Source organism: Branchiostoma belcheri, unplaced genomic scaffold, assembly GCF_001625305.1.
Source record: "Branchiostoma belcheri isolate BF01 breed outbred unplaced genomic scaffold, Haploidv18h27 scaffold224, whole genome shotgun sequence".
NCBI lineage: Eukaryota > Metazoa > Chordata > Leptocardii > Amphioxiformes > Branchiostomatidae > Branchiostoma > Branchiostoma belcheri.
Window position 1 is genome coordinate 46,643 of NW_017803758.1, and position 27,011 is coordinate 73,653.

The 27,011-nt window shown below is 39.4% G+C and overlaps 1 protein-coding gene across 1 annotated transcript in view; it reads left to right on the forward strand.

Annotated features, from left to right (window-relative positions):
* Positions 1-27,011, forward strand: part of LOC109470424 (citron Rho-interacting kinase-like) — a 77,123-nt gene that overhangs the window by 44,738 nt on the left and 5,374 nt on the right. Inside the window, 22 exon segments of the mRNA XM_019769367.1 lie at positions 352-439; positions 442-489; positions 1,719-1,731; positions 1,734-1,822; positions 4,330-4,470; positions 5,172-5,279; positions 6,434-6,631; positions 7,549-7,656; positions 9,507-9,666; positions 12,014-12,191; positions 14,012-14,091; positions 14,545-14,649; positions 15,788-15,951; positions 17,286-17,366; positions 17,842-17,986; positions 19,841-19,977; positions 20,846-20,938; positions 21,740-21,848; positions 24,134-24,268; positions 24,953-25,033; positions 25,503-25,584; positions 26,000-26,158. Coding sequence (XP_019624926.1) covers positions 352-439; positions 442-489; positions 1,719-1,731; positions 1,734-1,822; positions 4,330-4,470; positions 5,172-5,279; positions 6,434-6,631; positions 7,549-7,656; positions 9,507-9,666; positions 12,014-12,191; positions 14,012-14,091; positions 14,545-14,649; positions 15,788-15,951; positions 17,286-17,366; positions 17,842-17,986; positions 19,841-19,977; positions 20,846-20,938; positions 21,740-21,848; positions 24,134-24,268; positions 24,953-25,033; positions 25,503-25,584; positions 26,000-26,158 — 2,502 coding nt within the window.

The following is a 27,011-nucleotide window of genomic DNA, read 5'->3' on the forward strand; positions in this document are numbered from 1 at the left end:
ACACTGCTACAGTACATTACCTATAACACAAACAAAAAGTCACAATAAAACCATTATAAAAGCCTGTACCAAGAAAATTTTTAAAGGGGTATTTGGCCAGTGTACCTTCATGCCAAATTTTATGTTATTTGGCCCAAAAATGAAGGAGTTGAATCAATTTAAAAAATGGCAGGAGGAGGAGAAGAAAAAGAAATGTCAGCAAAAACAATATGACTTCACCACTAGGTGGTGAAGTCATAATAATTCACAATTCCCAATCAGTCCTCGGTTTGTACAGAAGTCTTTTACTAGTCTTTTACTAGTTTCACTATAGTGAAGAACTAACTTTGTCTGTTAACATTCTGACTACAGAAGTGGTGCAGAGGAGAAGCTGGAGCGGCTGACTGAAGCTATGGAAACTGCCATCACCTGTCATCAGCAGCAGCTGCAGCGTCTGCAAACAAAACCTGCAGGACAGCGATGAGCGAGGGGAGAAAGTTTTTGGAGGATGTAAGGTCATCAAATCAATCATAAAGACACAATGTGACCCACTGAACAGCCCCCCCCCCATACACACACCATGGGTAAACACACCTGACCCTGATACTGAACACCATCCACATAGAGGTAAACACAGCTGTCCCTGGTACTGAACACCATCCACATACATGTAAACACACCTGTCCCTGGTACTGAACACCATCCAGCACAGGTAAACACACCTGTCCTTATTACTGACCACCATCCAACACAGGTAAACACAGCTGTCCCCGGTACTGAACACCATCCACACACAGGTTAACACAGCTGTCCTTAGTACTGACCACCATCCAACACAGGTTAACACACCTGTCCTTAGTACTGAACACCATCCACACACAGGTTACACACCTGTCCTTAGTACTGAACACCATCCACACACAGGTAAACACACCTGACCCTGGTACTGAACACCATCCACACACAGGTAAACACACCTGACCCTGATACTGAACACCATCCACATAGAGGTGAACACACCTGTCCCTGGTACTGAACACCATCCAACACAGGTAAACACACCTGACCCTGGTACTGAACACCATCCACACACAGGTAAACACACCTGACCCTGATACTGAACACCATCCACATAGAGGTGAACACACCTGTCCCTGGTACTGAACACCATCCAACACAGAACACCATAAACACACCTGTCCCTGGTACTGAACACCATCCAACACAGGTAAACACACCTGACCCTGGTACTGAACACCATCCACACACAGGTAAACACACCTGTCCCTGGTACTGAACACCATCCAACACAGGTAAACACACCTGTCCCTGGTACTGAACACCATCCAACACAGGTAAACACACCTGACCCTGGTACTGAACACCATCCAACACAGGTAAACAACACCTGTCCTTAGTACTGAACACCATCCAACACAGGTAAACACACCTGTCCTTAGTACTGAACACCATCCAACACAGGTAAACACACCTGTCCTTAGTACTGAACACCGTCCAACACAGGTAAATACACCTGTCCTTAGTACTGAACACCGTCCAACACAGGTACACAGCCTGATGGTAAAACATAACGTATTGCCTGCCATAGGTCACTGACCTAATGTGTAATCCAATTTGTAATTCCCTTTTACATAGAGGTTTATCTTAGGATGTAAGTAGCTTTAATGCCTGGCATATTGGTGCAGATCTCACCTAACTAGAAGCATTGATTGTTGCAGCTGAATGAGTCTGAAAGAAGTTAGCGATGATCAAGCTGACCAATGATGGGCTACAGAGGAAGCTTGCTCAAGAGAAGAGCACCAATGACAGAATTACAGAAGAGGTAAACCCATCCATGTTCTATCACACTCATGGTATGTACACGGGTTCTTCTAATAGTCTGTTCATAAAATAGTCTGTTCATAATACTTTAATATGCTTATGCTGAAGCAGAAGTCATCCAAGAAAAGATAGGTCGCATTGCTCATCTTCATGTCACGAAACAACATGATGCTGCCTGGAAAACTATCAACGAACTAACTGGTCGGAAATCCAAACCAACGGTCAAATTAAAGGGGGGTTCTCCTGAAGAGAGGAAAGACAACTGGCTAGCACACTTCAAATACCCTACCTGGGTTCATCTACGAGGACTCCATCTGCGAAGCAACTTAAGATGTCACCCGTTGCGGAAGATCTGGACATAGTAACAGATGCCTTCACCCCAAGTGAACTTGAGTTGATTCTGAGATCTCTGCATGACAACAAATCCCCAGGGTTAGATAATATACCTGCCATCATTTGGAAAGACCCAGTTTTCAAGGACCTTCTTTTGTATTTGTGTAACCAAACCTTCATGTATCATAGACCACCGTCATCTTGGTTAAAAGGAGGAATTGTTCCCATTCCCAAAAAAGGCGACCTAACGTCTGCCTCCAACTATAGAGGGATTACACTTACTCCTATTGCTGCAAAAATATACAACAAACTTTTACTCAATCGCCTAACCCCTGTAATAGACCCTGTTCTTAGGAGGAACCAAAATGGTTTTAGAAAAGGGAGGTCAACAATTTCACAGATTCTTGCAATACGGCGAATAATTGAAGAGTTGAAGAGATGTAATAGGGATTTTGTATTACTGTTTGTCGATTTCCGTAAGGCATTCGATTCCATCGATAGAGATGTGATGTTTGAAATTCTAGCAATGTACGGTATTCCATATTGTTTTATACAAGCAATTAAGGCCCTGTATAGAGATACTATAGCCTCAGTGATCACACCTGATGGTGAGACTAGTTCATTTGAGATAGTTACTGGAGTTCTCCAGGGTGATACTTTAGCACCATATTTATTTATCATTGTACTTGATTATGTATTACGAATATCGCTAGACGTAAATGAAGACAAGGGTATAGAAATCCAACCGTGCAGGAGTCGAAGGCACCCTGCCCAATATCTCACTGATTTGGACTTTGCAGACGACCTTGCGCTGGTTGCTGAACTGATTAAAAATGCAGAAACATTGCTTCAATCCCTAGAAGAAGCTGCATCCCTTGTGGGGCTTTTTTGTAATGAATCAAAAACTGAATACATCAGTAACATTTCTGGACCATTAGAACTGAGATCATTGTCTGGGGCACTCATTACAAAAGTAGAAAACTTTAAATACCTTGGTTCCTTCATTATGTGCCCAAGGAAAGATTTTGAAACTAGAAAAGCCCTAGCATGGGAAGCATGCAACAAATTGGATAAGATCTGGAAGTCTAATATCCCTAACAAATTGAAAGTCCAAGTTTTTCTTACCCTTGTAGAACCGATACTGCTTTATGGTGCAGAAAGTTGGACACTTACCTGTCAGCTTCAAAAACGATTGGACGGGACTTATACAAAACTCTTGCGGAGGGCACAGAATATATCTTGGAGGCAACATGCCACTCTCGAAAAAATTTATGGAGGACTCCCAAGACTGTCTCAAAAACTCACCCACCGTCGAGTTATGTTCGCTGGACATTGTTTCCGAGCCAAGCAAGAAATTGTTTCATCTGTACTCATGTGGAAACCACGTGGACGAGTGCACTCCAGAAGTTTGACATTCACCGATACCTTAGTTAGAGACACTGGAATTGACTTTGATGACTTAGAAAATGTAATGCTTGATAGGGCTGTATGGAAAGAAATCTGCACTAGCTTAGTCCCGGCTGTTAGCCGATAGATGATGATGAATATGCTTATGCATTATGTATGATACACAAAATTATGTTTGCATTGTTACAAAGTACCTCTTTGCTAAAATACCAACAAAAATGTTGATGGATTTTAGTTTACAGTGTTTGCAGGACATGGAAATTCAGTTGACTTGAATTAGGCTTCAGTGTTTTCCCATTTTTGACAGATTTCAGCTGAGTATGTTTCATTGAATGATTTGTAAAAGAAGCTCAAAATTAGTATGCACCCTTAATGGAGTTACTGTGATGTTATTTGGTGTGCGTACACATTGCACAATGTGCTTGTACTTGATGAATTGTAGCTTGCAACAGTTACTGTGCATTCTAACACTCTGTGTTGACAGATCTGATAGTAAATAACATGTTTAAATTTTATCATGAAAGTTCATCTGTGTTGCTAGTTACATGCTTAAAGTAAAAACATTTATTCCAACACAACAGTTCTCACCAGCATTTGTAGAGCTTTTGACCATTCATTCTTCCTCAATGGTTTGGTGAGACTTTGGTCAAAAGTATCCTCTGTCTATTGCAGAAGATTTGAGTGACGGGGAGAAAGCTTTGAGAACAATCTTTTGTGTTGGAGTGAAAGTTTAAATTTTAAACATATTTAAACTTGATATTTTATCAGAATGTGAAGCTACAGGACCAGGTGACATCACTAAAGGCCATAAACTTCCAGCTGACCCAGGGACTGGAGACTGCCGAGGAGAGAGGAGAACATCTACAGACAGAGAAGGCCGATCTGGAAAATCAGATGGAAGCCATACTAGTGAGGACTGTGTTTATTTCTAGTTTCTCAGATACTCCTTGGACATACGGAATAGTGATGTTCACCTTGTTTGTTTTTTTTAGACTAAAACAATTGGAAAAACAGCTTTGTGACTTGATTTGAAATGATGGTCACATACAGTGTAGGTACACCTGTCAAAATTAGGCAGAATTCAAGGCCTGAGCCTAGATAATGGACTGCAGAACAAGGCTATATAGGCTGACATGAGTAAATACAATGTATGTTGAATGTGCTGCCGGCAGAAATAAGTGATACAATACACTTTTGTGTTTTCTCAAGTCTTCTTGATAGAAATTAAACATTTTTGTGTGAAGTTTTGCAAGTTAACATCAATTATATATTATTAGGATGATCTTTTTCTGGTGGTGTGCTTCGATATTATCAGTGCTCCTATCTTTGACTATAGTCAAAGAGTTAATTTTGAACCCTCTATAACCATACAATTTATCTGTAATGTGAACTTAAATAAAGAACACCAGTGACAGGCAGATCTGAAAACCATCCTAAATCTCCAGTAGAGGATCAAATCTAACCCCAGCTTTAGATTAAAAAAAACGGTCCATTTACATGTTTAAAGTTTTGTACAGGTGGTTAAATGTGAAGAACATTGATATCATATATTCCCTGCATGTGTGTAGAATGAAGATTAAGCTTCTTAAATTATATGAAACATCTTGCAGATGACCCACTCCCATGAATCAGTCAAGACTATGTCCACCATAGCACAGCAGACAAAGCTGATTGACTTTCTACAGGCAAAGACAGATGGTACAGGCAAGAAGAAAAAGGTATGCATCAAAACATGCTTATTACAAGATTTTCACTATTAACTTAAGTGTACTAAGTATTATTATATATATATAATATTGTTTTCAAGAATTTCTTTCATAGTTCAGACTGAGAGCAGCATTTACAGCTGACCTCAATTTGCTTTTGTTCATGGCTTCCTTTGCCCAGCCAACTTAAATAGACAAGTCTTGGAGGGCTGATTTGTACTCATCCTTGTGTCTTAACATTGACTTTCTTCTGGGTGATCTCCCAGTGGAGAGTTGACCATACAACATTTAATGTACTGTACATACATACACACTTGACCATACAACATTTAATGTACATACAAACACACACACATACATACGTACATACATACATACATACGGGCTTTGATTATACTGCCAAGATGATACGGCACACTTTGGTCGCTGCCTCTATTTACATGTACTAAGTCTTAAATCGTACAAAAATGTGTAGAATCTGTACCAGTTTGACACATTAGAGTTTATACTGTGTCCATTATAATGTTGTACAAGTTCAAATTGCAAATTCAAGTTGCAAATTCATGACATGATTATTTTGCATATGTAAGGCCACACTGCCCTAATTTTATGGATGACATCCACGCGCGCATGATTTTCGCCTGATCTCAAAAAAAAAAGATCACGTCTTCCGAGGCTCTGGCCTGGCTTTAGGCCCGGGTTAAGTCCATGGTGGTTAGCGACAACGAAGACGGTGGTAACTCTGGAGGACGGCACCCAGGCTACCGAAGTTCCATGACTCAAGAACTCAGTACATACGTACAGTGTTGATTCATAAATTTCGCAAAAAGCCAGCATGTGCCGGCCTGTCGTATACGTCGCTACAAAATGTATGTAATACGCCAAATTCACAATACCAGCTTTGTGTTCCAGTGGTTTAGTAGCATTTTTTTTTTGCCGGATTTTTCTTTTTTTCACCCGCGCGCACTAGTTTGGAGGTCTTCAGAGGATGTCATCCACAAAATTAAGTCGGTGTGGTCTAAACTAGGCAAACATCACATGTACTGAGGCCATGGTTTAAAGATGCATATGCGCATAGCAAAGTGGTCTGTTTAATGATCCTTGCTAGTCAACCAGCTGCTGAATTTGTTGGGAATGGTCCTGTTGTACATGTATCTTCCCATCAGGTCCTGGGCCTGTTTCACAAGGGAAAGGATACAGCAGCCCCGCCCGCAGCCATGCCGCTGCAGTACAAGGAACTGCAGCAAAGACTGCAGCAGGAGAAACAGCACAGCTGTGACCTGCAGCAGCAGATCAGCCAGCTGAAGGCACAACTCTACAGTACCATCTCTACTCATGGTGGGTACACTATATCTTTCCTCATGGTTAGCAATGCAGAAAGACATACATGTAATATAGTTTATATTTCATTTCATGAATTATTTTATTTTATTTACAGATAATTTTTATACACAATCATGGAGTTCCTGCAGTGAATCAGACTGATTTCCAATGGAGCCCTTTGTGCATAGTTTGCAGATGACTCACATATTGCAGACATTTGATCTATAATACATAGTACAGTCAAACTTGCTGAAGCGACAACCTACTAGACTTAGCCATCTGGCCATGATTGCCGCTTTTTCTAGGTCCCGATTCTTTCCCAATAGACTTTTTCCCATTAATGGACTTGCCTACGCCAACCACTTGCTCAATGGCCCTTTCCTATGACGGCCATTTCATGTTTAAGCATGTGTCAGAAAATGTTTTTTGATAATGCATTTAGCGAGAGGTCTTGATGGAATCGGCCAGTTTGTCATCGATTTTGGCAGCATGACAGTCTTCGCACAATCTAAAATGGTTCAGGCTGGGTCACTTTGGATCTATGGCACGGTCTACTGTAAGATCGGTGAAACTCTAAAATTTGCTGCAGGTTTCTTGTTCTCTGTCTTTCCTTGTCATCAGACTTTTTGTATAAGAAGAGCACTTGTCTGAGAAGGCCACTTTTCCTTGGTCCCATAGCTATATATACTATTAGGTGTTTGTCTTGGACAGGTTTGACTGTATTTCAAGCCCTGCAATTGACTGTATTGTAAGGATATAAAATCACACATGTCCAATGTAAAATAAAAATACTTGCAAGAATACTGGTTGAAGAATGGAATTGCAAAATAGCAGCCTACAAGACCTACAAGCCATAGCTATAAACTTAATTTACTTTGCATTTTTACAAAATTAACACCCAGTTAATGTGCACAAATTCTACTTGGCATGTACATGTCCTTGCAGCAGGGTCTTGTAGCCAAGTAGACCGTCCATGTCAGAGGCCCAGTCCAGCACAGTTCTGTCTGCTATTGTCATGTCTCCTAGTCAGCAGCCCAGCTCCCTGAAGGACACTCACAACACACAGGTATGTTATGCTAAGGCCACAGCAAGTAAATTTTATGGATGACATCCTCCGCAGATTCCAAATCTAATGAGAGCGGGCGAAAAAAAACAAGGTTCCTACAATTTAAAATTTTGACTCAAATTCATTGGAACATCACATATACACAGCCAGCACCACATATCACTGCATCAAAGTACTCTCATCTGCCGAATAAACGTACGGGTACGTTTATTTTTTTGGGCCCGAACATCCACCCAGTACGTTCTTATTTTGCACAGTACGTTTATTAATTTTTTGAAAACCAGTAATTTTTTTCAACTTCGTGTGAAAAAAATTGACAAATCATCGACGTGAAGACGTTTATAAACACGTATTGTAGCGAGAAACTTTCGGGTCATTTTCGGGCCGGTTTTTGCAGTCACCGCGTGCATAAATTCGTCTGAATGTTCTATTGTCATGGGTGGTGCTTATCAAAATACGAAATATTAAATGCTCTTTTTTTTGGTCTATTTAAATTCCTAATTGCAAATAACAGTTAAAGATTTGTGCATATATCAGTAAGGGCGCATTTTAGTACAAGAGACACAGGTTACCTGTCAATTTTGGTAATTTTCCGGGGGGGTACGTTTATTCCGGGGGTATGTTTATTTGATTTTGAAGATTTGTCTGGGGGGTACGTTTATTCCGGGGGGTATGTTTATTCGGCAGATGAGAGTAAGAAAGAAACCATTAAATCAGAGCCTTTTCTTGTCTCCCCTCTTCGTGGTTATCTGCCATTAACCTTCCGGCATGGCAACAGGCATCTTTGCTCATTTTTGGCATGTTGACCACTGTCAGAAGGCAACAAAATTTCTTCTTTTTTTTTTCCAAAATCAGGCAAAAATTAATGCGCGCGCTGATGTCATCCATAAAAATTACTTGCTGTGGCCTAAATGTAGTTACTGTATTCTGGGGGAAAACATAATGACTCATCACAGTCAGAGGAGTATGGAAAAGGTTGACCTTTATTTTACCACAATGAGATAATGCTACAAATGTTCTCCTCGGGATGACTGACCCACGTGCACAGTAGGATATTACCGGGGTAGGGAAGACTCAATGTTTTACATTGATTTAACAATAGTATGAAGTACCATATAACTAAGAATACATCAGTTGGATAGCTATCACCACTAGACATTATTGGTTAGTATTTTTATTTGCATAATGTAAACTGTTGATTTTCAAGATAAAAAAAAGCGTTTATGCCCCACACTTCATTTGCAGCCTAATTAAAATAAGGAAAGAGACAAAAAGTTATTTTAATATTAATTTTTTTTCCAATCCTCCACCTCACAAAGAACAGACTGAGTTGAAACCCTGGTCTGCTGCAGCCCTGTGTGTTTGGTATAGTAACGCAAGTGCTTTTCATTGCCATAAATCTAGCCTCTACCAGGCCTAATTCTATGGGAATACGGAACGTCGCATTTGGCAAAAAGGAGAGTACTAGTAATATTAGCCAGGGGAGTCAGTCCTGGGAAGGTTGGTTCTTTCCCTTAGAAGTTAGTCAAACCCCGAAGGCGGCCAAACTCCCCTGGCAAATATTCTCCTATATACAAAATGTACTGTATAGCCAGCGTTGTTGAGCAGGTCATTCGAACAAGAGATGTAATCTTCCCTGGCAAAAATAAGTAGCACATGGCACATTTATATGTAGGTTGCACCAATTGCAAACAAAATGGATACAAGGTTCAACTGCACAATGTAGTATTTGAACCATGTACATTCATGTGAAAATTACATTTTGTTGTTATTCTAAGAACTTATGTCCTATAATATAACTACTAGTACCTGAAAAATTATTTACAAATATTTTCCGGCCCTTTCCACAGACAGGTCCCGAGTCTCCACAGTGTTCTGCTAGGAGACCTAAGGAGCGCATGCACCACAACATTCCACATAGATTCCACACTGGTATCAGCATGAGGGGGGCCAAGTGTGCAGTTTGTCTGGACACCATCCACTTTGGTAGACAAGCCACAAAATGCCATGGTGAGTATACATTGTACAAACAGTGTAATGCTTGTTCATGTATGTAGTAATGTATGTGGTGTTCCTGACACTGGGGTAGCTAGTTGTTGGCTGGTCTTTTGTGCATGCAAAAACTATGCTGCATATATAATATATATAATGCTGTTACACAGGTCATGTATTAGTTATACATGTATATACTACTATTAGGCAATGTATCGGTCCCGCATTGATCAAACACAGTATGAGTGCACTATATGAGTACATGCATGTCACTGTACATGTATGTGCATATTCATTGCGGATTCACAGTGCCTCTGGGCATGAGATCAGACAGGGATTTTTTTGAGTTTGCCCACCATCTTTGCAAGGAGTGTGCGTCAAATAGACAATGTGCAACAAAATTCAACCTTATCTCCACGAAGTAGATTTGGACTTGATACTAGGCTTAGGGGCGTCCAGTAATGACCGATGGCAAGAAGATGCATTGTACATACTGGATTTGCTTGTTTGAATGGACAGCACCTTGACCATGCAGTTAAAGGAAGTGCAGATGGAAAACAAGAGTAGTCTGTATAGGCTATATTGTTACATTAATGGCCTGCCCAGGGCTTGAAATCCTTTTTTTTCAGTTCATGTATGTGCAAAATTTCACATAGGCAAAAATCTTAGGTGCCATTTGAAAAATTTACGTGCAAAATTATATTTAGTCAGTTTGCAACTGTTTTACTGAGTGTTAACCTGAGTATAGCCTGTCACAGAATACAGTTTCCTTCCCTTCCCGAAATTAAAGACATTTTATACGGCACATCAAGAAGTTAATTTTTGCTTCTTTTCCTGCAATGCACCCCCCCTCCGGAACCTCAATTTCCCATCCAAGCCAGCCTAGCGGGGACCAATAGGCGGGCAGCATTTCGGCCACACCCACAACCCGCGCTTTAGCAAGATATGGTTGAAAAAGATGTTTCTCAAACTTGTTCAAAAGATACATTTGTAAATTGTTTTCTGAAATTCTGTGTCTTTGAATAGTTGGAGCAAAATAACTACCGAGCCGAGTTAAACCATTTCGGCACTGGGCTTCTGGTGCTTACGTCGGCTGGCGGCGTACAAAACAGTATCTTAGGCCAAGTCTTTGTCTGTGAAAATGTAAGAAAAGAGGCCGTGCAGTCCTGTCCTGCCGATAACCTTGTTGTCCCGATTGAACTACATGTATGTTACCCAGGCGGTATGATCTCGAAAATATGAGTGGCAGCATCTCGATACCCTTTGTAAAGACAAGGTTTGATTTGCCGATTACGAGTTTCCAGTGCTGAATCCGCCGACACACCAAGTGTTGACGTAAATTCGGCACTGGAGATCTAGGACGGAAGCCGCCTCAACTCTGTATACCGAGTGCTGAGAAAGGAACCCGTTACTTCGTTACTTGCATTATTTTCACCCCAAATACACCAATTCTTACATTGTTTATCTGACATTTCCAACTCCGACTACCTGCCGCGCCGTAAGGAAGGATGCTGTTCAACCCCATTGTCGAATGGAATCGACCGCAAAGTGGGCGTGGCGCGGAATGCTGGTCACCCATTGGTCGCCGCTAGGCTATGTGGATGCAAAATTGATGTAGGCACCCCCCTCCCCTCCTGCTCTGGGAGCACAGCACAAACGTGGTATATCGATATTTTCCAGGTGCAAAATTGCACATTCAAAATATTTTTACATCCAAATCTTGTGCATTTTGCACATTGCACGTGGGTATTTTGAGCCCTGCTGCCTGTTCCTCAGTGTATATGGTGTCATAAGACCTGGTCAGTTCCTATTACAAAAAGAACTTTATTGCACGAGAATTGCTTATGGTACAATGGATGGCAAAGTACATATATGACAAACAAGTAAAATATATGTGTTGAATAAGATCTAATGTAGAATAAAATCTAATATATCTAGTAATTACTCAAACAATAAGGGCTAGCACAAGACTTTGTTTACTAGTAAGTGTTACAATCGAGTGGAGCTATCACGAGTTTTGGTATCTTTTCTAATAACAATGCTGTCTTTTATATAATTAATATTTTATATTAACCTATTTTTGCATTGTGGGAATCATGCATTACATGTAAAGATACATGTGTATTCAAGTCTGTCTCTAGCATCTAGACTCTTGAAATCAGTTGTACTTGTTTCCAGAAATGTAAATAGCTTATTACGTAAATCATCATATTTAGTGCATTCCATAACAAAATGAAATTCAATCTTCAACGTTCAATCGGTGCTTATACATGTAGGGAATGACCAGGCCTCATGATACCTCACAGTGGGTCATTAACCCTCGATTACCTTTCATGCTCATTACATCTTGTTTTTTGTTGAACAGAATGCAAAGCTGTGTGCCATGCCAAGTGTGCAGGTTGCCTTCCCAGCACCTGTGGTCTCCCATCACAGTTTGTGGAGCATTTTCGTATGTCAGTCAGGAAGAAGAAGCAGATGTCTACCATGAACCTGTCAGCTGATGACACCAGCTTGCAAATGGAAGGATGGTTGAAAGTACCAAGGTAAACAAGATTCCAAAACTGATGTTATGAGTTAACCACTGTAAAATTCTTCTTATGATAGATCTGTAAAATGAAACTTGGTTTATGGTCATGATACACCTCCAGACTTAGGTAGGTATAACTATAAAGGATTTTTTTAAGATATGGTGTCTCTACATCTACATAATTATATACATTACTGGACACAGCCAGTATTAAGTCTCTATATCTGTACAATGTAGCTAGACAATGCGTTAAATAGCTGTTGAAAGTACAAATGATAACCAAAATAATATAGATATTAACAGTCACACAAAAGTGGTAACACCAACATAACACAGTGTCACATATCACAACTACACAGAGATTCCCGGTATACATGCTAAAGGGGTCCAGTAGATGCGAATCGTTTTGGTTTCAATGACGTACATAGCAATAATTACGCCAATGAATAGTACTGTTAATACTTGCATACAGTTGTTATGCAGGTTGTGATTTAGCAGGTTTAATGAGATTTTGTTAGAGAGGAAAACATGTGCGTTAGGGAAGACGGAGTCGTGGTGCTGTGGTCATCGAATCTTATCTTGTTTTTAAGCCCAGTTTAATACCGCTTCAAAAATATTTGGGTGCACTGGTTGAGTTGGTGCACCCACAGAAAAATATTGGGTGCACAGCTCTAAAGTTGGGTGCAGTAAGGTGCACATGCACCAGTATTTCGAGCCTTGTGTTCACATTGTCAGTGTGAAAACCTTGTGCTATGTTGTGATAAAATTGCTGTTGTGTTATGTATGAAGTTGCTGTTATGGCATGATTGAAGTTGTGAAGGGTTTGTGTTACTGGCGGTGTTACCACTTTTCTTCATCTCTTGTTTGAGGAAGCTGCCTTCAATAGGATGAAGATTCTTGTGCCTTTTGTTAGTTATTATACTATATTTATAGTTTGTATAGATATTCTTTGCTGGTTGCAAATATCACATCATCTTTGAGGTACACAACACTATTACAAAAAGGAAAATTTTCCTACTGTTGGATTTTGCAACCATTTAAAATAACGTTAAATACAGCAGTTCACCACTGCCATTACCTGCACCTGGTTGTATCAGATGTCTAACATTTGGAACAACTAATCTCCGACCCCTTCCCGCGCCTGCGTTCTATTGAAAACCTAATTTTTATCGGAACCAGACACGGTAAAAAAGTCAGACGCCTGGTAAAAATGGAACAAACCAGCTATACCTTAACAACAGCCAAGCCATAAAACCAAGACCATTTTCAGGGAAAAGGGGGGCTGTCCAGAAGCCACCAAAATGTTTTATGTCCATGCCCAGAAACACATATTTAAAATATTGAAAAATTATAACAAATCGTATAGCGAGTCCCAGATTAATCTGTCCACTTCACCTTGAAAAACAGCTGCAAACATGAAAACCACGAGAACTTACAGTACCCTTCTGCTGAACGATATCTCCCTCCCCGGAGGTAATAATTATATAAAGCCGACTGAATTACCAATTGTTCAATATTTCCCTCATTCTTTAAGTTTCTAATATCACCATGTAATTTTGTTGTGGGAAATGAGTTTACTCACAGTACTATTTTTTGTATAATTATTGTTTATTTACCCTTTTTATTGTTTGGAGGGCAAGAATAAGCCCTGAGGCTTTTTGTCTCCTCCAGCACATCTATTCTGTTTAGGTTAATTATTTTATATCCTGTTTCGTTCGATTATTATATTTACTCCAGACCTGTATGGTTTTTGCTTTATATGTATGTGCAAATGAAAATAAACTTACAATAAGAAACAAAACTATGATGATGAAGCTGTGTGTTTGTGTGTCCCAGGAACAACAAGATGGGCTGGGACAAGAGATGGTGCACCCTGCAAGGCTGCAAGCTCCTTATTTATGACATGGACAACAAGGGTGAGTGCTTGGTAATTAATAAACTACAGTCAAACCTTGTTTTCTTTTAAAATACTATGTAATGTAAATGTATATGTAATTGTACGGGATGTGTTGTTATGTCATGTACATGTATGTACCCTCTCCTGGAAGAATAGCTGCCACCTTCAGGTGGGCAGCTAAAGGAGAGTTTTCCCTCAATAAACCCTCAATAAAGGTGACCACCTCTTAAAGCTGGCCACCTGGCTATGGTGACCGTTTTTTCCCCATCACAAAAATTTTCCCTATTGAAGCAAGCATTAAGCGATCTGTCCAAGGTGACCACCTGGCCAACGCGACCGCCGTGAGTTGGGACTGCTCAAAGGCAGTAAAGACAATATTTACCAAGGTGTGCAAAATCATCTTCACACTCTACAACTACATGTGTACAAAGTATGCACAGTATTTACAGTGTGATGTAATTCTGGTTTCCAGTTGACCGTACCCTGTGTGATGAGTTTGACCTGTGCCCTGAGGACCGTACCATTTCCATCCACAGTGCTGTGACAGCAGCTGAACTCATCAACACTGCCAAGACAGGTCTGCCTGATTATAGATATCAGACATATCAACTTTCTTACTAATTCTTATATCGTAGTGATGTACATACATATAGAGGTGGTTATGTGCTCTTCAAAGAGCAGCTGTTAGATTCCCACAGAAGTTCAGAACAACCTCACAGCTTCACAGACTCTGTTTTCATGCTTGAAAACAGTCTAATTAAAAAAAATTGTTAGTTATACATGTACATGTATAACTAGTAGTTCTTTAATAGGGCCATAGTTAAAGTGGGTGTCACATTTTGTGTCCCATATACTGTAAATCTTTACATATTTGCAGTAGTTTTATTAGGTTTCTCAGTGATTCAAAACATTAAAATTTGACACCCCGAATATGTGTTTTTGTCTGTGTGGACACATTGTACATTGTTTCAACCATTAGGGCTCGAAATACTTTTTTCGGGTATGTGCAAAGTTGCTCATTGGCAAAACTTTTAGGTGCAATTTGAAAATTTAAGTGGAAAATTGTATTTAGTCGGTTTGCAACTGTTTTACTGAGCGTTAACCTTCTTAGCCTGCCACAGCATACAGCTTCCTTCCCTTCCCAAAATTAAAAACATCTTATACTGCACAAAAAGAAAATATACCAACAGTCTGAAAGCACTAAAATTATTTTTATTTTGCATATTGTGCATGATATCTAAAGTAAAACATACTGCTTTTGAAAAATAGGCTGGATCTGATACTAAACAGCGCTCTTAGGGCCTTCTTTGTTATACTTTCATGGCGGGGTTAAAGCTACATCCTGCTGTAAATACAACCCCAAGGTAAGAATATGATGGTATAGTAACTACATTGTTGTATCTCTATCTCAAATTAACTAATTTTTGCTTCTTTTCCTGTAATACGCCCCCCTCCCCTCCATGCTCCTCCACAGCACAATCATAATATTGGTATTTTCTAGGTGCAAAATTGCACATTCAAAATATTTTTACGTCCAAATCTTGAAAATCATGTGCATTTTGCACAGTGCACTTACTATATATATTTCGAGCCCTGACCGTAATTAAACAGATTGGCTTTAGCTACATGTATATACAAATGTAGCTCTGGCCTAGTGGCAGATGGTAACTGCAGGCCAAGTTTGTATGTTGTTGTTGTTGTTGTTGTTGTTGTAGATCTACCTTACATCATCAAGCTGGAGTCCCACCCCTGCACCACCTGCTGGCCAGGTCGCACTCTGCACCTCATGGCCCTCAGCTTCCCCGACAAGCAGCACTGGGCAGCTGCACTGGAGGCTGCTGTGTCAGCAGACAACATAGAGCAAGATGGAGAGGGAAAGGTAGGATTGTCAATCTCAATCAGTTCTGTAACAATGTACTGTCTTGTACCTATAGATATGTCCAGGTCCAAAATAAAATCCCCCCTGAAGTATAGGTACTGGACCCTTACTTTATATGACTAGAAGAAATACTTCCACAAAGAAGACAGTTGAGTGTCTTTTAATAGACGACATGTATGATGTACTTTATACAGACTAACTTCTTTTGAGATTAGAAAAATGTGAACCCTTCTTTAAAGATGACAACTATAATTTTTTACCACAGAAAAGACAATGTTTATGAATGTTAATACACACATCAATAGTTGGACAATTAAGTTTATGTAGGTCCGGAGTTGTACATTTATATCATGTCAGCCCTAGGATTACTTTTTGACTGCCTCCCATGTTGTGCGATGCATGAAGAACTGTAAGTGCTGCATACCTAAACCCACATTTAGGTTCAGGTCCGGATTCAAGTCCAGAGATTTAGGTTCAGTAACGGATTTGTAATTCTGGACCTAAACCCATGGCATATACAAAATTGCATGTTGGCAGCCTTGCCATGTTGTCTGGGTGAAACTTTGGCCACATAACATGGAGGCTGGTACTTGATGATGCCCGATGGCAATGTTTTCTTCATTTTGCAGCATAAGATTTTGCAATCTACGGAAGGTTTTAGATGGTTTGGAAAGAAAAGGGGTGTGTGAAATGTTCTTTAATGGTAATAAATCCGGACTCGGTTCTTGACTTTTAGGTTAACCGGTTTTTTTTGGACTTGAACCTAAACATTCTTACAAGTCCGGATCCAAGTCCAGAGTGAACCGGTATGCAGCACTGTGAAGAAGGGAGGATACGTTCAATAATTTTTAATATATCAGAGGTTTGAACATCTGTTATCCTGAACAAAAATGTTGGCAGCAAAATCAACTTCTCTCTTCCAATCACAACAGGCAGTGCATATTTTTGCTTATGCAGCTGAACACAGATGTCATTAATATTTCAAAGTTATTTTTTTTGTATGTGTGACAATTCTGTTACTCACAGGTAATTGTGGCAAATGTGTTTGATCTGTCTTGGCTGGCATGTTGTTAATGTACTCAGTAAATAGTGTGTATCAATGTGAGTTGTAATATTCTAAAATATTAAATGAATATTTGGTCAATCTCAGAGATAAATCACTATAGATGGAATCAGGGTAAAGTATGTCCATTGTGTTCCCTGTATATACAGTTGTATAATATAGACTATTATAATGTAATATTATGATTTTATTTGACAAAAAGTAAAACTAAAGCCAGTAATTGGACAAACCTCTACGGAATGTAATGAAGAGAAGATATACATTTCCTTAGAAACTGCGAGGAAACATCCTGATGAAGCTGACTGGGGACAGCAGAGTAGACATCAACAGTAGCCTGCTGCTGAATGACAGGGTACGGACGACTCAGGCCAGTCTTACTCCTACTAGTCTTACTTCATTTTCTATGTGTTGGCAATGATAACTAGAACAAGAAGGGTTGTTACTTTATATTCTATTCTGGAATTTTGTTATGCAATGCATTTTGAACAATCTTTACCCGGTATATGCATAAACCTTCAACATCTAATAACACTTCTACTATACTAAGGCAAAATATGGTAGAAAAGTTTATTCTGAATTGCATTTTGTTGGGGACTATGATCTGAAAGCTAGTAACCAGCAACAATTATTTGTTTGTCGGAAGTCTATTTTGACTGTTACTCGTTATTACATTTTTAATGAAGTTTTTAACTTGACTAATTTTTGTACTAAAAAAAAATTAATGTACTTTTCCTGTAAGGATGAACAGGGACAGTGTCAATTCTGAAGTGAACAAAAAGTTCAATGATGTGATTTGATGTGACTTTGATTTCCCCTAACACTGCTAGACATTGCTGTTAGGCTGTGAAGAGGGCCTGTTTGCCACAACTCTTCCTGTCCCTAAGAAGAACAGCTTGACTCAGATTGGAGGAGTGGGGAGTGTTTTCCAGATGCTGCTGCTACAGGAGATAGACTTGATGCTGATGATAGCAGGTATTCCTTCACTACCTCGCCTTCTAGGGTACAAAATGCCACCTACATTTGTACATACTGTATGCAGAATAGGGCAGGTACTAGGTGTGGTTATTTGTGAAGTCGTACAGTGTATCTGTACCTTTTAAGGTTAAAACGGTAACTTGAGAGTGACATAAGGCCGCTGTAATCACGGTTGATAGGCCACCAAGGTTTTGGTGAAATCGATGTTGCTTTGTTTCTGAACAAAATTTGTACTTGGTCTACGCAAGGAGGTTTGCGAGGGGTTTTTATCAAATCTCCTTGGTGTACGTACTAAAGAGGACGCCTGACAATCATGCACTAATGCACTGCTTTTGTTGGAAAGGTGTGTAGTTCGCGTGACAAGCATCATGAGTTGTTACAGTCGGATCAGGGTCAAACTAGCTCGCACATAGGCCGGCACGAGAACTATAGCCTTCCCTTTCACGGTTAGTTCGAACGCATCCATGAACTGGACATGTATCTTGCGTTCTGGACAAGCTAGAGTCACTAATATTGGGTGTTTGGTAGCTCTTTTGGAATAGCTAGTGAATAAGTGTCATGAGTTTGGGCCCCTAGTGGCTTGTTTAGGAACTGCAGGGGCATTTGTTAAAAATTGTTCGAAGGAGGATAACTAAAAATGTGGTTGACGAATTGTCGTAATTTTTGGTATGTATGTGTAGGTAGCTGAAGTGATGCTTGATATAATTAGATGACAATTATGCAAATCAGGAGCTAATTTGCATAACTAAAATGTAATTCTATAAATCTGTTTAGTTCGATAATAGGACTATGAAACACTTATGACAAATGTAATTGAGAAGGAGAGAAACACCTGAAGATATAGATGATGTAAATGAGACAAGACTTGCGTAATTAATGGAAAATTGCTATAATTCCATAGTATTAACTGTTGGGTGCTTTTGGAAGTTTGGTGAAGGTGAACACCAATAAACATAATTTATTCAAATCATAGCCTCATTTGCCAATATGAGGAAGTGCTAGAATATAATAATTATAGCCTTTTTTGCTAAGATAAGGCTGTCATTGGGTGGAGAATATGAGCAACTGATATAATATATGTAAACAAGGCTCTTATTTGCAAAATCAATGAGTAAAAATGTACTACCGGTATATATCGTCCACTGGAAGGGTTGATATCATTTGGGAAGATATGAGGTCGTGGAACTCTTGTTAATGAGGAAATGAGATGTGACCAAAGGATAGGAATTTCACATATAAAATACATAAAAATGTGATTTATTATCTTTATTATTTTCCACTCAAAAAATGTACATCAGCAGGGGGGAGTACAAAAAGCACCCCCTCTGAATTGGGTACAAATTTTCACATTGCCCTCATTGAAATATTTCACACAACACATCTACTAAAAAAACATATACAAAGACACATACAAGAATTATTTACAATATATACACAGTTCATGCCGATTTCTGCAGTGAGTCGTTGTACAGTTTGAGTTGATACCATAAATTGATATAATAGCTCTATATATTTCTTGATTTAACAAAGGAGATTGTTGCTGCAGCAGCATTTTCTCATCTGTTATGCAAATGATGCCCTGATTTGCTTGATTTATGTTAATTGATATTCAACTGTTCTCAAATTACAAATGCTGCAATTACCACTATTATAGTTTTATCACATTTTCGTAGTAATTATGCAAATAAAATCTCATTTGCATAATATTAATATCAACATTCAGGTGCAACATTTACCTGCACCAGGTAAATGTATACGTAAAGTCCTGCTTTCCGTGTGGTTCATTTTAAACTAAGAGAATCAGAAGACACCTCTGGTGGTTAAAGGGTTCTGTTGTGTTGACATATTCAGGGACTGATCGGTTCCTGTACCATGTGGACTTGAAACACCTTCGGACTAAGGTGGCCCAGGCGAGTGTGTCTGTACCCACCATACAGACTAAGGCTGTGGAAGGACTGGAAGGTTGCCACCTGTTTTCAGTTGGGAAGGTTTGTTACAGATATTAAACATGCCCAGTTTACAGAAAGTGTGAAATTGGACAAAATGGAAACTTTAAGAAATATGTATGTAGGAATATAGGTAATACTATGTATGTGTTCAGGCGTTCAAACAGGGACGTTAGTGTCTGCGCAACGTCCGAACGGCAATGTTCTAGTACAATGTATATTGTTACACGGAAGAATTATTTTTTTCTCCATGCAGCATCCTTGAGAAAAGAGCAAAAAACTTTTTATTAGTAAAAAAATCCCAGTTCTTTCCAAAATATAACTTGGCAACTAAAAGATATTAAACACTCTGGTCTGACACAATGCAGTCTGTGTGCTATATAGAAAATTTGCGGCTGGTGATTAAATTCCTCCCCGTGGGCTACAAAGAAATATTATGTCTGCACACTTTGACTACTTAACTCAAAACTCACTTAATACCTAACACACCCTGATCGATCTTATAATGTTGCGGTCAATTTATTCTTAGTCCTAGTCGACCTTGTAACATTGCAGTTGTTGACTGCCTGTACTAAATGTTGACTGGATTGATGACTGTCTGTACTAAATGTTGACTAGATTGATGACTGCCTGTACTGAATGTTGACTAGATTGAAGACTGCCTGTACTGAATGTTGACTAGATTGATGACTGCCTGTACTGAATGTTGACCAGATTGATGACTGCCTGTACTAAATGTTGACCAGATTGATGACGGCCTGTACTGAATGTTGACTAGATTGATGACTGCCTGTACTGAATGTTGACCAGATTTGATGACTGCCTGTACTAAATGTTGACTAGGTTGATGACTGCCTGTACTAAATGTTGAAATTAAAAGGTTAATGACTGCCTGTACTTTGTTGACTAGGTTGATGACTGCATATACCTTTGTGCTGCTACCCTGCACACTCTTCATGTATTGAAGTACAACAGTAAAACCTACAACTTCTGTAAGAAGCAGGTTAGTCTTGATATTTTTTTCCTTTCCAAGAATGAACACTTCAAATATTACCTTAAGTTTGGAAGAATGAATGCATTGACTGAGAAGGATATATGACAAATGCATTGTATGTACATCACTTGCCATGTACATTAATCTACATGTACATGTTGTATGCACTGACTTTGTAGTACTACATGTAGGAGTACATGTATCATACTCTCGTACACTTCATGTGAAGGACTTATTATATAATATGCATGATGAATTGCGCTTATAATGGCCAGCTCAACTTTTGTCAGCCCCTGAAAGCTAAATGGTTTAATTAACAGCTTTCTCCTGAAGTGGCTTCAGAGATCAAGGCCTTCCAAATTACGTACAGGAGGAGCTAAACTCCCCCTGGCCAGATGTACATGTACATGTAGGCCACAATCACATTTCTCAACCCGCCCACCATCCACTCAAGGGGCCACTAGTGACCTGACCAGCTAGCTGGTTTACACAATACTGCTTGACTAAAATCCTGGCCCACAATTGGTGTTACAGTAACTGTGTCATTGAACGGCTCCCAGCTTGTATTAGAGCAAGCAGCGCACAAACTCTGCAGTGATGGGGCATTACCAGATCTACAGTGAAGTTTGTGTTATACAGACTAGTGATGGAATACATCTAGATTCTGTTGTCATCGTCGTGGTGCTTTGAAAGGTTTATGATAATAAAATTATATATTACATGTATTCTTATTAAAAGTAACTTGCCAGTTGTGGTGAGAGTCCTCAACTCTTCTGGCAGTCATGGTGCATTTTGGTACTGTTCCTTCAGGACATCCAGACTTCAGAGACATGCAGTTGTGTACAGTTTACCTCTCTTGGTCTCATTTTTGGATCAGACAAATTCTTCCATGTCAATCCCATGACTGGGCAGATTACAGGTAAGAAAACCCATTGTCCTTTTGTCAGATGACAACAATGAATGAAACAAGAATTCCGAGATTTCATACCTCCATGAAATATGGGCTTGATATGTAAATGTAAATTTCCTCTTTAATTATGCAAATTACCTCCGCATTAACATGATATATGCATCGTGATGTATGTTAACTTTTGATTAACTTACAGATGTCCAAAGTATGACATTCCCATTATTCACCATTAAGAAATCATAGAATTTTTGCATAAATTATGCAAATTAGGTCATCATTTGCATAATTAGTATCTGTTGATGTTCTGCCTGCCATAGGTTACATACATTACATGTATGAAAGTAGTATAATGTAAAACACTGTAATCATAGAATTTCCTCATTAATTATGCAAATAAAGTCCTCATTTGCATAATTTGCATTTAATCATGTACATCTCTCTCTTAGCTACCTACACACCAAAAATTATGAAAATATGTTGTTCCTATCTGGACTTATTGGCTTTTAAACATTTCGCCAGAAAGTGCCCTGCAGTTCCAAAACAAGCTGCTAGGGGGACCAAACTCACACCACTTATTCCTGACAGGAAAAGCAATCTGTCACCCAAACATCAAGACCATAGCATATTCAGGACAAAAGATACAAAAACCGGAAGTTCTGCTGCAGTACCAAGGTCATCCACCAGGAGGCCCATATTTGACCTTGACGTTTGTCTTCCTAAGACTAACCAACATACCAAATATCATCATAATTCATAAAGGCGTTCTGAAGTTATGCTGACCACAAAGTTGCGGAAACACAGACACACAGACACACACACATACATACATACATACATACAGACAGACACGCCAAAAACAATACCTCCATTTTTCATGGAGGTAACAATGCATTTTTTTCTTAATAAATTTATTGTTTTGGCAATGCTTTGAATCTCTAACATTATGAAGTTACATCATTAGAAGTTACATGTACATTTGCACTTGCATGAAGTAGAGGCCTTGAATTGGATACTTGAAGCGAGATGTGAGATGGTGTGAGATTTGAGATGTTATGATATATAATAAATGGGAGGGAGTAATGCTTAATGACTGATGGCATGAACGACCCAAGCATACAAGGTAAATGATGGTCCCAATGTAAAAGAAGAATCAATGTTCTTCTTGGGTATGACGCTGCTTATTGGGGGTCTACATGTATGTATGTGTTCTTCCTTCACGAATGTGACTAATATGGATCAGCGTCATGACACAGTGCAGGAGTGTCTGAACTAACTAGGTCTCAGATAGAGCTGTGTACCTAAACAAATTTTAGGTACAGGTACAGGTACACAGGTTTAGGTACAGGTCCGGACCTGAACCTGTACCTGAACAATTCGACCAATTTATATGGTCTTCTGAACTCCTTCAATAACAAAAAAACATAAATAAACTTGATAGTTAAGGTTTATTCTTTGTTTATGGCGAATGCTCAGATAAAATATAGGCAAAACTAAGTGTTTTGTTTTCATGAACACGCTGTCCTTACACAGGGACCCATTGTTAACCACCTTTATACACATTTGAGGTCACAAATAGGCATAAAATTGGTGTGAAATTGTTTAGGTACAGTACCGGTACTGAGGGAGTAGGTATTTTGGACCTGTACCTAATCAATTTTTCTGGTACAGTATCGGTACTGCGTACCGGTACACAGCTCTAGTCTCAGACCATCAAACTTCATCAGAAGGTGTCAAAATGATTGTTAGCTAAAGACTCCACCACATGATTTGGCAGCACACTCCACAATTTTTTAAGAACACATGATTTTTTGGATGATAATTTTGCGATTAAAATGCGGACTGGAAGTGTAAGACCGGAGATGCACCGGCCAAACCAGAGCCCTCATACATAATGATTTTGCCTGATTTGCATTGTTTATTAAATTTTGTATATACAATGTACATGTATACCAAATGCTAAGTTTAAAGGTTTAAACTTCTCAGTAGAAGCTCTTGACTATGACCTGAACAATATGTACTTGTTGTAAAGGGGTCCTTATTCCAATGATTTTCTGCAAATTTGTAGGACTGTTACATTTGTACCATTCTGTGATGTTTGTTTTCTATGCTGTGGCCGAGACCTCAGCTTAGCTGCAGTACATTGAACATATTAACACTAATTTTGCTATACATTACGATGAGATTAGCGTTGACTTTTTGTTTGAAGTTCTGTAAGTCCCTGCTATTGGCAATGTCCTGTGGAAGGCTGTTCTACATGTTTTGACTGACTGTAGCACGGATACTCTATTTTACAGAGTTCCTGGACAAGACAGACACGTCACTAGCCTTTGCCATATTTGGTGCTAGTCAGTGTGACAGCTTCCCTGTGGCTGTCCTGAAGGTGTCACCAGATGACTGTGCTGAGGAGGAGTACCTTCTGTGTTTCCATGGTAACATGAGTCTACTGATTGATTAAGCCAGTGAATATATTCACTGGTTTAATCAATCACACTGGAAGAGCCAAAAATGTCTATTAAACATCTAATGAACATTAGACATGATTTAGACATCGCTGAACAAAGGCCAGTCGGGAGAACATCAAGTAGACATAGTTACTGAAAAACGACATCGAAATAACCCAAGGTGGACATTTTATATATATCCATAGTCTCTTCACACGTCAGGTAGGAACACCCTTAGGAGACAGTCCTTTGTTTAGCACAATGCGCACTTATGAAGATATTAGCATCTGACTGTTAATTAATTGTGTCCTGCCCTATAAATTGTCTTGGCTTTGTGCTGAGTGCTTCAATCATATGCATGTCAGTTTTCACACTTTGTTTTCTAAAGACATTCTGACAGACACCTCATGAACAATGGAAAACACAACAAGCAAGTCCTCCCCAAAAAGACCCTGTAAAGTTATTTGGACTTTGTATCAAAACCAATCCTAGACCTAATGCAGACCCTTTTTCTGGCCAACTTTAACTCAGTGACACTTCGCTGACAATCTGTTCTGAGATTTTTGAAAATTTGGTTGATTCTGTATTCATAAAAATGTGGTTGTTTAGAAAATGAGGCCTGCTTCCAGAATTGCCTGACCAGGTCTAACTTAAGTTCTGTGCGTCCTTCAGAGTTTGGAGTCTTTGTGGATCAGTCTGGCCGACGTTCCAACGCAGAGGACTTGAAATGGACAAGACTGCCTCTGTCATTTGGTGAGGATTCGAAAGACATTGGACATGAATGTTTAATGTGAAGTAACTTTTGGTACAAAATTAATCATATACATTTACTAAGTTTTAAGCTTGAACTGTATTGAGACACATTTCATTAGTGTTGTTTACACTAGTAATTTGGTAGTACTATGTTGGTAGCCACAGCTGCAGTGTATGTTTACATTGTGCATGTAGTACAGGCAATTACAGTATGTGATACCTGATGTTGTGTTGGTACACAATGTGGAGTCATAAATGTTTGTGATGTACAAATGTATTAATGTGGGATGCAGTGTTGATATGACATGATCTATGCTATGTAGTCATGTACATGTTGCCGTGTTTGTACTTAAATGCCACAAAGCTAACTGTGTCTAGGAGGGACGTTTTGTACTAGATGTACACGTACATCTACATGTAGCTCTCTGCATACACAGTAGATAGCCAATAACTATTTCTACCTGTCCAGCTTACAGGGAGCCCTACTTGTTTGTTACCCATTTCAACTCACTGGAGGTGATTGAGATTAAGCAGACAGGAGTGTTTGAAAGGTTAGTCCATTCTTCAGTTCCCGTGTCTGTCTGTAGTCAAAGTGGCACCATCAGTACCATGAGGTACATGTACGTGTAAGGTACATTTATCTTGGCATAATGTTACATTTATCGGTATATACTCATCTGTAATATCTGTTATTCATATCATCATCTGTCATCAAGTAAAATGTCTTCGGAATGTACATTCTTAAGACCATAGCTTGTTGCTGTCTCTGCAGCCAGTTCTGTGCTGTTTTGTTGGCCTCCCAGAGGTCTGTGCAGGTGGGTCCATCATACATGACACATGACTGTATACAACATGCACATGTGTATCATTCAGCCTTGTTCTAAGATGTAAAACTGCATTGTATACAAGACATGACTCCTTTGTGCAGTCTGAATGCAGAACCAAGTCTTCATGTTTGTTTCCCAGTGCTGGTTGTCGGACCTTTATGGAGCTGGCCAACCCCAGGTACATCGGCAGTGCCCTGTCAGCTGGAGCGATCTACCTGGCCTGCAGCACTGACAGTAGAACAGAAGTACTGGTGCTGCAGGGCAGACAGGACAACACTCGGCCTGCACACACCAGGGGGTAAAACAGATCAGTTACATCAGACAAGTCTAGTACATGTATGTCATGTACATGTGTACCTCAAGCCAGAAACATACATGTAAAGATCCTCCCAAAGTTTATCTGTGGACCTACCTACTAGTGACTACCTACCTAGTCCCATGACTGACACTGGTCGTCAGGCCGGACAAGGCAGACCTTGCAGCAGAGGTTTTGCCAGATTCTCCTGTCTTGGGCTGCTGTCAGGAGTTGTGGGACGGTGAGGGACGTCCAGTGCTTGATGCTGTCCTGCCCTACTTTTTAAGGAATTGACAGGCTAAATTTGTGTTCCTTTCTGTTTAAAGTAATACTCCGGTCCAGAAGCAAGTATTATTATTCTTCAGAGAGTAAACTGTAATGATTGAATCCAATTGGTTTTGTTAGATTTATCTTAAGTTTATTCTGAACATAGTGCAAACTTGATTGAATCGAATTATTGAACCGTCCCAAAGAACCCTTTCATTAGAATTCAATGACTGACTTTGGGTGCAATTTTCTCACCAACAGTTTGGTCTACATTACATTTAGTAGTTGATTGACTATCAAACAAAGAAGTAAAAGTACACAAAAAGTTTGAGGACAATACACCCTCAGGGCACAGAGATTCTGCCACCTTTCTTAGACAGTTTTTGCTAGAGTTCCACCATCTCATACCATGCCAAAGGATGATAACCTTACAAGTGATTTCCTCATTAATTATGCAAATAGGTCTTCATTTGCATAATTTTTATTGATTATGCTGATGTTCTCTCTTGTGCTCAATTACATGTCTCAAGTTTCATTAGTCCTTAGTATCATGGAACGCATCAGATGCAAAGAATTTCTTATTCATCAA